The 12,420-nt window shown below is 41.1% G+C and overlaps 1 protein-coding gene across 1 annotated transcript in view; it reads right to left on the reverse strand.

Moving 5' to 3' along the window:
* LOC126175833 (polycomb protein suz12-B) overlaps nucleotides 1-12,420 on the reverse strand; it is a 284,519-nt gene that overhangs the window by 42,114 nt on the left and 229,985 nt on the right. Inside the window, exons 6-8 of the mRNA XM_049922834.1 lie at nucleotides 7,556-7,785; nucleotides 2,851-3,007; nucleotides 307-521 (exon numbers count right to left, since the gene is read on the reverse strand). Of these exons, the coding sequence (XP_049778791.1) occupies nucleotides 307-521; nucleotides 2,851-3,007; nucleotides 7,556-7,785 (602 nt within the window). The remainder of the gene's footprint in view (nucleotides 1-306; nucleotides 522-2,850; nucleotides 3,008-7,555; nucleotides 7,786-12,420) is intronic.

The raw sequence follows: 12,420 nt of genomic DNA on the forward strand, positions 1-12,420 counted from the left end.
CCTTCCAAAATGTGCTAATGAGATACCACTGCATACATAGTTATGCAGAAATAAAACGAATTCTTGGAATGTTAAACATGTCTTCCACTACAGGAAATAGCTGAAGTAGTTACCATTACTTGTTGTTGGCATGTTCCCCTTTCGTCTACACACATTTTAAACTTCTGTAATTTAGTAAAAATTTCAGTAAAATTTTGAGGAGAAAGACAAGCTTAATAAAATTTATATCACAAACACACACATAAAGCAAATAAACTAACATATAGTAACAACAGGCACCACAGAAGTTGTGAAAAAACTACTCACAACATATGTAAATGTGAAACGTGAGTGACACAGTTTCAGGTGCTTGAGCAAGGCATAGAGTACAACACAATCAAGAGAGCACCAAGGACACGTTAGATCTTCACATGCTTCTGTTTGTTGTCGGCTATTGTTGTTGTACAAAAACTGGTATACAATCTGCAGACGAGGTTCCTTCTTGATTGGTGCAACAACCTTTGTACTGTTGTTACAACGTTCTGGAAAAGCAAACACAACAACGATTACATACCAGCTATCACAGGGCATTAAAAGTACAAACTGCATAGGAACAAAAAATTAGATGTACTCTTACTAGTAAGAAAAGAAAGTAACACAAAAAGATAAATTGTAATGGCAACACTAAAGTAAAAACCAATTCTCTAATCTTGTCTGATGTATTTCCTGGGAACTCTCAGTGCTACCATCCAAATAAATAAATAAATAAATAAATAAATCTATATAGAAAAAAATAATTTCTTAATGGCATAGCAATACATCATTCGATTTCTAAACGCATACATTTTTTTTCCCCAAGTGATTAACAGAACTGGATGTTGTGAAAAATACACCACATTAAAGGTGAAAATGTTGTATGTGTAGTTTGGTCTCCTGAATTTCCTACCTATTAGTATGATTATCTTCAACAGATCACTTCAGTTCAATTGTTACATTGATTAAGCAATTTATTTAAGTCTCACTACATAACTTGATTTGGTCTAAGAATATTAACACAGACATTTACTTTGATTGAAGTTTGTAGTAAAATCAAAATTCTTTAGTTCTCATATCTTTACAGTGTCATCTGTCAATAACTTACTCAGAAAGTAACCACTCAATATCACTTGATTAAAGCAGTATTTGCTGGGAAACTATGAAAACCATTTTTTGCTTTAAAAACACTTTCTGACAATCATTTTCTCTGACATATCATTTTTATTGGGAGAGGGGAAGAATGTTCACAAGGACCTTCATTGTTGGTTGTGGGGTTCTCAGCTGTATGCAAACCAAATTCAACTAGTTCACTTCTGATTGTTAATGAAATGTATTGATTTTTTCAATTAACGACACTCTTATTGAGTTAGTCCTGTACCTCTCTCATTGTGTCCTCAATGTACAACTCAATCAGTGGTGACAATGAGCAATTCTGACTTACACCTTTCCGGATTCTGACTTCACCTCATGTATCGCACAACAATATCCGACTGTGGATCCACCTTCATGCAAACCACTTTTGTTATTTATTTATTCCCAAACTAGTTTCAGCAACAAAATCACAATCATCAGCAGGTTCTTTGATTCTAAAACATGCAAAAATAGCATACTTGTAAACACTGCTTCTTGAGTGCCTCTACTTCTCCAAAAATCGAGGTGATCCTCTCCTAAACAGGTTTCAACTAACCTTTTCATTCTTCACTGCAGTACTCTCACGAGTACTTTCGATATATATGATATTACAATTACTTTGTGCTGATTTTCACACCTTTCCATAGCTAAACAATTAGATTATTTTAAGTATCTTTATGGAAAATTTCCATACTCATGAATTTCACTCATAGATTTGTATAGTTTTTGCTTTGCCCTTTGGCCTACTGCCTATGGGTTCTGCTGGTATTTCATCTACACATGGACATTTCTTTCTTCCAAGTTTGTGCAATTTTTTTCCCCCCCTGAAAGATAAGAACTGAAGCTCCCCAACCATCTTGCAATTTATCTTCATTTACAATTGGCATAATTTCTTCTGGGGAACTATATACCTTCTCCAATCCATATTTTCTTCTTCCATTGCCCAATTAACTTTTTCCACCTGTACAGTCCCATATCAAGTTTATCCCATGCTACAACTGTCAAAGCAGTCACATCATATGCCATCACTGACAATTTCAGCGTAGTATTTTATGTGGGCATGACCATGAACTAGCTGTCCACCCAAACAAATGGTCACTGCCAAACTGTGGCCAAGAGCAGAGTTAACTATTCAGAGGCACAACACTCTGCTGAGCATACATGCTCAATTTCAGAAGCTATTTCACAACTCATGTCATCTGGGTCGCCCTCCAACACCACCTAATTTGAGTAACTTTGATGGGAATTGTCCTTCAACGCATTCTTCAGCCCAATTATCCGGACCTCAATCTCCACAAGCCCCTAACCCACACCCATCTCTACCCTGCCCCATGATCCTAATTTAGCTCCTCTCTCTCTCTCTCTCTCTCTCTCTCTCTCTCTCTCTCTCTCTGTGTGTGTGTGTGTGTGTGTGTGTGTGTGTGTGTGTGTGTGTGCACGCGCACCCACGCTTGTGCTGGAAATAATAAAAGTGCTGAAGGTCTAATGTTATCACTTTTCTCATCAGACTGAAAATAGAATAAAACGTATGTGCAATTACATTAAATGTGGTTGGAGTCCCAGTTTTAGTTCTACTAAATAAATAAATGGGTAACATCCATCATTATAATACATATGAAAGTGAAGAAAATTCCCTAAATTTTATATTATAAAAGTCTGTTTTAGTTTTCTATGTAACGCATACAAATAAATGCTGTGTAATACCTGGTCTGTTCTCCTTATTGCTATTTGAATCAAGGCACTGATCATGAGGACGAATTGGCTTAGGTCTATCCACTAATCCATTACTTGGCTCTGTTGTCCAGTTGAGTCTAAACTTTAACGTAGGACCCTTGCTGAATACTTGGAAGGGTACAGTGTCCTGGTAACAAGTGAACAGAAAAATTCCTTTACTATTATCAATTTTAACAGCTATAGCAGCAGCAGCAGCAGCAGCAGCAGCAGCATCAGCAGCAAAAGTAACAGTGACATAAATAGTAATCACAGTTTAAAAAATCCACTCTGAAATTCATGCTAATGAGGGTGCTTTTAAGAATAAATATTACACTAACTTAGGATGTCCAAAAATTCAGGCCAATTTTTCGCTTTTCCAGGGCAGTATAGTGTATAGTCTTTAACCAATTTTTATTGATTTTATGACAAAATCTACAAATTTTGTCACTATATAGAAATACAATGAGGCTGTACTGTGAAAAGAACCGTGAAAAGAACCTTGAAAAGAACATCGTTTATTTTAACCAAGAAAGAAACATACCAGGATCTGACAATTGAATTCAAAATGTAAAATGTAATTTGAATTACTTCTTCAAGCTGAGAAACTTCTTTTTCAGCATTTTCCATGAATTTTGTTTTCATATTACTTGGTACTCTTAGCCTTTCCACACTCACTTTCTTCTTTCTCTCATTTTCTTTTGAGGACTTCTCAGTTGCCCTTTTCTCTATTACGTTTCACTGTACCTACTAAGTGCATTTCTGAAGATATGTATAAACTGCTTTGTGATAGTTACAAATACAACACCCCTGTCACCTTGACTGCAACATGAACAGCACAGCACGGACGGCTGTGAGAGAGGCTTCAGTCAAAATTTTGACCAGACTACAGTTGTCAGAGAAATCTCTTTCAAGGCTGGCACTGCCATGGAAGAGATTGCAAGCAACCTCAATAAATCTCTTCAGATTTTCACATCCACTCTTGACTCCAATGATCATCATCCAGAACTGATTGATGTGAACAAGAATTCCATCAAATTCTTCAAGGATTTCCTTTACTGACACGATTTCTACTACATTTTGGAACTCACTGGCAATTCAAGGCAGTGAGATGTGTCAATGCTATGCCTAACTATCTTTTCTCATGATCAGCATTAACCATCACTTCTGGGTTTAAACATGGGAAGCCCTTTGTAAAGGAATATACCAGCAGCAACTTATCCAAAATTTTGGATATCATACTCTTCATAAATGTAAGATACTAATTCTGGAATTGGTCCAATATGTCACACTGACCCAGAGCTTTTTTGGTTCTGTACCTGATAAGGAGTTTTGTAGGATCCCCCTAAATGGGTCAGGTGTGCACTACGCATCAGAGGCTGTTACTCAGCTAGCTGACACTGTGTGAGGTGCACCCAAGGGTTTTTTAGATTAAGCGACTCTCCATCCAATAAAGGTAACAATAGCTGTTGGAAAACCAGAAGTATCAGTGTAAGATCGAAAGAATTATCTCCCACAGGAGAGAGTATTAGAATCCTAATTGTTAATATCCACAGCTTTCACAAGCAACTGCCAGAGTTTGAAGCACTGCTGAAAAGCAGTGAAGCTCACATAATACTAGGTACAGAAAACATATTGAAAGGACAGGCAAATGGACATGGTATGTTTGCCGCAGTAGACCAGAAATTCAAATGTACCAAAATAGAAACTGATGCTGCATGTGAGATTGTTTGGGCAAGACTCAGTATCAAGGGTGGACATAAAATGATAATTGGATCCCTCAATCACCCACCAGACTCATCTACACATGTAACTGGAAGCTTAAGAGAAAACCTCAGTTCACTCGGACCCAAGTTTCCCAATCATACTGTAATCATTGGTGTAGACTTAAATCATCCCACAGCCAATTGGGAAAATTACAGTTTTACTGGGGTAGGTGTGATAAGACATCCTGTGAACAATTACTAAATGCCTTCTCTAAAAACTATATTTAACAGATAGTTTGGAATCCCACTCATGATGGATAAATATTGGATCTAATGGCAACAAATAGACCAGACCTGTTTGAGGATGTCCACACTGAAACTGGTATCAGTCAGCATGATGCAGTTGAGGCAACAATGACTACCAAAGTACAAAGGACAACTAAGACAAGCAGCAAGATATACGTGTTCAGTAAACTAGATAAAAAATCAATAGTGGCATACCTCAATGAGGAACTTGAAGCTTTCAACACACGGCAAGAGCATGTAGAGGAACTATGGCTAAAGTTTAAAAGAACAGTTGACCACGCAATGGACAGATATGTACCCAGTAGAGGGTGTATATGAAGAAAAGAAATAAAAATTGTGGGATTTTTTATGGATTTGCCAGTTAAAAATACACTTTTTATCGGGTGAAAATATACTTTTTACAGGGTGAAAGTATATTTTTTGCGATAAGTGGCAATATACTTTCCCTGAGAGCAGTAGAATTTCAATTCTTTGAATGGTAGTAAAGGTTTTATACACTGGCGTACAATTTCCTGGCACTTTAGGAAATGAAACACAGAAAAATAAGAATTTGGGAAAGATCTTTGATGTGGAGCAAAATATACACTACATATTTTCCTATTACAAAAGTATAAATACAAATTCCACCAAATACAGTACGGTATCTTCCGAAGCACTGAAATCGAGATTGTCAACTAATCATAGCTTATGCCACGTGATCTCAACAGCCAATGACAACAGATATTCAGAGCACAGGACATGTAATTTAGTCAGCCAAGCACCATCACAATTAAGTAGCCCAAACACAGAAATAAGAAAATTTGGTGGTTTAATTTAATATATATATACAGTGTAGCTACAAGAAAAGCTAAGCTTTCACATATGATATTGGCTGCAAAAAAAGTTTTGCTGTGTCTCTGTTTCACAGAGATACAGAATGAACTAGACTGGCAGACGTAAACTATCCAGAGAAAGTCTACTGACAAAATTTCAAGAACTGGCTTTAAATGATGACTGTAGGAATATACCACAAGCCCCTATGTATCACTCTCATAGGGATCATGAGGATAAGATTAGAATAATTACTGCACACGCAGAGGCATTCAAACAATCATTCTTCCTGCGCTCCATATGTGAATGGAACGGGAAGAAACCCTAATAACAATGGGACGAGTTCAGATGAATGTGTAAATACAGAAATGCGACAGGGACAGTTGGTGGCAAGTGGAAGGCAACTGAGACTCTTCCCTCCCCCTCCCAATCATGAACACCTGCCCAACCACCATTGAGCATAATGTTGGGACGGCAATGTTGGACCGGTGGGGGCTGAACTCTGGACCGGTAGGTATATAAATACCACCAGCACACAGAAGACACATCATTCCATCAGCACCACTTGATGGTGGAATGGTTTCTCACCAAAGTAGCATGGTCTGTCACTAATTAGATCCAGCAGTAAACCTGAGAATTTCAGAAGCAAACACTTTCGGTTGTTATTTTCCCATCCCTTGTCTTCCCCTCTACTTCTTGCTATCAACCCATCGTATCTCCACAAAATATTGTTATATTTTAAAGTTTCTTCATAGATTGACTACCTCAACTTAAACTCTTAAATCTTTTTGTTGTCAAAATGTGATGTTGCTTGCACAGCTTGGATAAATTGGTTATATCTCTTACATGATATATAACGATCCATGTAGAGCCTTCCTCAAGAACAAGGTACACAATCATCTTTATGTCCATTTTAATACATAACAATTTGGATTTCTCTCTCTCTCTCTCCCCCCCCCCCCCCCCCCTCTCTTATATATATATGTCTGCCTGAGTGTGTGTGTGTGTGTGTGTGTGTGTGTGTGTGTGTGCGCGCGCGCGCGCGCGCGCGTGTTAAAACCCACATCCTTTCGTCTTTCCCTCTCCTTCCCTCTTTCCTGACGAAGCAGCCGTTGGTTGTGAAAGCTAGAATTTTGTGTATGTTTGTGTGTCTATCGACCTGCCAGCACTTTTGTTTGGTAAGTCTCACATCTTTGTTTTTAGATAATATATTTTTCCTACGTGGAATGTTTCCCTCTATGGGGAAAAAATATATCTAAAAACAAAGATGATGTGACTTACCAAACGAAAGCGCTGGCACGTCGACAGACACACAAACAAACACAAACATATATATAGAAATAACTTGCTAACCAACATTAGTACTCTGATAGCGCCTGCTTGAAATAAGACTGATTACATACTTCAATACTAACTCTATATATAAATGGGGTGTTTTTTTTTTTAAGTGTGCATTATCAATGAGACGAAAATGTGTATTTTGCATTCTGCTTCCCATTTATATGAACTATACTGAAGGACTCTGAACTCCTTCACTGCATTTATTCATGTGGTGTCTCCTAGACCCAGCTCAATCCGATTCAAAATAGCATTACAACACTGCATCAGATATTTCTTACTAGACATAACCCCCTTGCCACAAAAAGCTTAAGTAACAGTGTTTAGTCATGTTCTCAATTTTTTTATCTTCAATGAAGAATTTTAGCGGACTGTCCCTTCACTTAAAGTGGCAAGGAATTGTGCTTTTTGTTGTACTTTTTTATTAAAAGAGGGTGAGGAAATGAAATTCATATGCATTATGCCATATTATGCTTTCTCTTTTTTGATACATTTATTTACTTTGAAGAGCCACATTTGTTTTGTCAGATTATACTCACCTCTTTTACATCTCCAATTGCCTCCCAGGAGGAATGCTTCTTAGGTGACTGCCTTACACTAGCTTGAACTTCCTGTAGTATAAGTTCATAGTCACCATCTGTGAGAAGACAGCGGTTATGTTTGTCATAAACTACTAGCTCAGCTCCATACAGTTTGACTTCTTCTGGTTGATTTTGGCCTTGAGCTTTAGCTGGACCAGAAGATTTGCGTCGTTTCTGTGCAGGTTCCACTAAAAAAATTTAAAAAAATGTAGGTTTTAAAATAACACAAACAAAAACTTACCAGCTGTTAATCACACTGTGCAACAATGTACAGAAAGTAAATGAAAACTATGTTTTAAACAAAAACACACAAACTCTGTACACAGTTAGAACTATTCATACAACAACAATACATACTGTTTAGTAGACAGGCCATTGATCAATAAATTACTTAAATAATGTGAAAATTGTAATAACTGAGACTCAAGGAAGAATCTCTCCCACACAAGAATACATAGTGGCTATTCAGCTAATTATAAAAGTTCCAGAAACTTATTCAGTAAAAGGAATGTAATAGAACAAGGAATCTAATAGAACAATCTGGTTTTTCTTGCTTAAAATAAAACACCTGAACTTCTTTCAAGAAATGTTAACCACAGATGAGTGATGACTATGGTCACTGCATACTTGTTTCAGCCGTGTATATGTATATGGATTAACTGTGCATGTGGTGTCAGCTAACAGAAACTAGCTACCAATGCCCTCTCTCTTAAGTGATGACTTTCAAAGGATTCAGTGAAGAAGGGAGTGAGGAATGGAAGAACAAATACTGGGGTTGAGGAAAGGAATGTATACAAATGATGGAGGAGAGAAGACAGAAAACAAGGATGAGAAGGGGGAGGCATAACTGAAACACAGGAAAAGATTAGTGTGGTTACAAACCTCTGAGCGAGTAACATCAAGTGACACTTAGTGTTCTTTCTTACAAGTAATCTCCCATGCCCACATTTTTAAAGAATGAAAGTCCCACGTATAAAATTGTTTCAAATATGTGATTACTTTACAAATGAGTTACTGTGTTAAATATTTGATGTTAAGCACGTAAAACTATTATGTCTGAAGACATAAAATCTTATTTATGTTGGTTTTATTAGTTTTGGATAATTCACCCAAAGATTGGTTGGCTGGCTGGAAGATTAAAGGGACCAAATTACTAGGTCATCAGTCCCTTTATCCTCAAACAGACAGGTCTGCATGACAGTAGATCAGGGATAGCCTACTGCACAAAACCCATCGGAAGGAAACCCTCAGGTCTACGAAAGACCAACAAAGGCGAGATAAGAAACAAAAAGAAGAAAGGGAGGAAGAGGTCCAAGCACAAGGAAGAGTTTTCACGTCCCGCAATTTATTTTGGGGAAGTGTCGACCAACGCGCATGCCATAAATGAACAACACAACATAAAACGCTCCGTAGATCAGCGAAGGGAATCGATTGAATAGCTGGCCGAAGAAGAGAGACTGCAGCCTTGGCTGCAATATTGGCCGCCTCATTTCCGCAGATACCAACGTGTCCCGGGAGCCAGAGGAATGCCACCCAGACGCCCCCCAGGTGGAGCAAGTGCAGACAGTCCTGAATCCGGTGGACCAGAGGGTGCACAGGGTAAAGAGCTTGGAGACTGAGGAGAGAGCTGAGAGAATCTGAGCAGATAACGTACTGTATCCGCCGATGGCGGCGGATGTAGTGGACAGCCTGGAGAACAGCATAAAGCTCCGCAGTATAAACCGAACACTGGTCGGGAAGCCGAAAGTGATTTGGGGTGTTGCCAACAATATAGGCACTCCCTACACCTAACGATGTTTTCGAGCCGTCGGTGTAAATAAATGTGGCGTCCGTCATTTGTGCACATAGAGCAGCAAATGCCCGACGATAAACAAGGGAAGGGGTACCATCCTTGGGAAATCGACAAAGGTCTCTGAGCAGGCAGATCCGGGGACGGAGCCAAGGCGGTGCTGTACCCCAAGTTGTCAAGAAGGTTTTAGGAAAGCGGAAGGAAAGAAATGGAGCAGTTGACGGAAGCGGACTCCCGGTGGTAGTAGGGAGGAGGGGCGGCCTGCATACCCTACATCAAAGGAGGCGTCGAAAAAAATGTCATGGGCTGGATTAGCAGGCATGGAAGACAGATGGCTAGCATAATGACTCAGAAGGACTGCTCGCCGATTGGACAGCGGAGGTTCAGCAGTCTCAGCATAAAAGCTTTCCACAGGGCTGGTGTAAAAAGCTCCAGACACTAAACGTAATCCACGGTGGTGGATAGAGTCGAGATGCCGAAGAATAGACGGCCGAGCAGAGGAGTAGACTATGCTTCCATAGTCCAATTTCGAGCGCACTAAGGCGCGATAGAGGCGGAGATGGACCACACGGTCCGCTCCCCAGGAGGTACCATTCAGGACACGGAGGGTGTTGAGGGATCGCAGACAGCGAGCCGAAAGATAGGAAACATGGGAGGACCAGCACAGTTTTCTGTCAAACATAAGACCCAAGAATTTAGCGACGTCTGAAAACGGAAGGTTGACAGGACCTAGATGTAAGGAGGGCGGAAGAAACTCCTTACGTCGCCAAAAATTAACACAAACGGTCTTACTGGGAGAAAAACGGAAGCCGGTGTCGATCCTCCAAGAGTGGAGGCGATCGAGACATCCTTGAAGACGTCGTTCAAGAAGGCTGGTCGGTTGAGAGCTGTAGTAGATCGCAAAATCGTCCACAAAGAGGGAGCCCGAGACATCAGGAAGGAGACAATCCATAATTGGATTGATGGCAATGGCAAACAGTACAACACTCAGCACGGAGCCCTGGGGTACCCCGTTTTCTTGGAAGAAAGTACGGGACAGAGTAGTGTTCACCCGCACCCTAAATGTGCGCTCTGCCATAAATTCGTGAAGAAAAAGGGGCAGCCGACCTCGAAAGCCCCAAGAGAACAGTGTGCGGAGGATACCTGTCCTCCAACAGGTATCGTACGCTCTCTCCAGATCAAAAAATATTGCTACTGTTTGGCGTTTCCGGAGAAAATTATTCATGATATAAGTGGAGAGAGCAACAAGATGGTCAACTGCAGAACGATGCTTTCGGAATCCGCATTGGGCAGGTGTTAAAAGACTGCGGGATTCCAGCCACCAAGCTAAACGGTAATTCACCATACGCTCCAAAACCTTACAGACACTACTCGTGAGAGAAATGGGGCGATAGCTAGAGGGGAGATGTTTGTCCTTTCCAGGTTTTGGAACAGGAACGACGATAGCTTCCCGCCATCGTCTGGGAAAAGTACTGTCGGTCCAAATTCGATTATAAAGGCGAAGGAGGTAACGCAGACTATGGGTTGATAAATGCAGCAACATTTGGACGTGGATACCATCCGGTCCTGGGGTGGAGGAGCGAGAAGAAGAGAGTGCATGTTGGAGTTCCCGCATGGAGAAAACAGTATTGTAGCTTTCGCGATTTTGAGAGGAGAAAGCAAGAGGTCGCACTTCCGCTGCACGTTTCTTCGGGAGAAACGCTGGCGGGTAATGTGAAGAGCTCGAAATCTCAGCAAAGTGCTGCCCCAATGAGTTTGAAATTGCGACGGGATCCACTAATGTATCATGCGCGACAGTGAGCCCAGAGACCGGGGAGAAACTAGGCGCACCTGAGAACTGTCGACGCCGACTCCAAACTTTCGAGGAAGGAGTGAAGGTGTTAAGTGAGCTAATAAAGAATTTCCAGCTTGCCTTCTTGCTATCGCGGACGACACGACGGCATCGCGCTCAGAACTGCTTATAGCGGATACAGTTGGCCAAAGTAGGATGGTGGCGGAAAACGCGGAGAGCACGTCGCCGCTCACGTATTGCGTCACGGCATGCCTCGTTCCACCAAGGAACTGGGGGGCACCGGGGCAATTCGGAGGTGGAATCACTGCAGATGACAAAGGATCCACTGGTGCAGGAATGAATATGCTCAACAGCACAAGAGATGCTACCAACTCTGCCGGGCAACACTACAACCGTCCAGCAAGGAGCACAGTTCAGTATGTCCCATGTGAGTATAAGCTAAGTCCATACGACCAGCAACCATTGAGCCACCAGTGTAGACTACTTCTGAACCCCGGGATGCACCAAGGCTGGAGGAAGATTGGTGGTGGAGGGCCTTGGGAGGGACAGAGTCTTTTGGACCAGGTGAGAGATCAAGATAAAGCTGTGGCTGAGGGATGCACCACAGAGGTGTAATTGAGTGGGCCTGGAGTTGAGATGGAAGAGGAAACTACTGTGGTTCAGAGAGGAGGGACCAGATGCAGATTGCCATCATAATCTCTGATCTGGGCTGCTGTTGTGGGAAATGGATTTCCATGTTAGGAAAGAGGAGATGGTAGTTAGGATGCTTAGGGGAGCTGTGAACATGTGGCATAACTGAAAAGCTGTTGTTGGCATCTGACTGGCAATGGATGGGTACAAGCCTCCATGAGTAATCTGTTGAGAGTGCTGGTTCGAATGGCTTCTGTTGCAAGTCGAACCCTGTATTGAATCCAGTATCAACAATGCTGAGGGCTATGCCAAAACATATGCCAGATTCCCATAATCAAGACAAAACTTGATCAGGGATTTACAAAGCTGCAGAAGGGTAAAGCAATGTGCACCCCAGCTGGTGTTACTGAGGAAGCGAAGAGTGTTCAGGCGCAGCCAGTACATTCGCTTAAGCTCGTGAAGATGGGTAATCCACAACAACCGAGAATAGAAGACTAGTTCTATAAAGCAATAAGTCTCTGCCACAATGAGCAGTCGGTCCTTGACACAAGGTTCAGTTGTGGGTGAGTGGTACGACCTCAACAGAAGTGCATGATGTGAGTCTTGGCGATG

The sequence above is a fragment of the Schistocerca cancellata genome, chromosome 3, assembly GCF_023864275.1.
Source record: "Schistocerca cancellata isolate TAMUIC-IGC-003103 chromosome 3, iqSchCanc2.1, whole genome shotgun sequence".
Taxonomy (NCBI): Eukaryota; Metazoa; Arthropoda; class Insecta; order Orthoptera; family Acrididae; genus Schistocerca; species Schistocerca cancellata.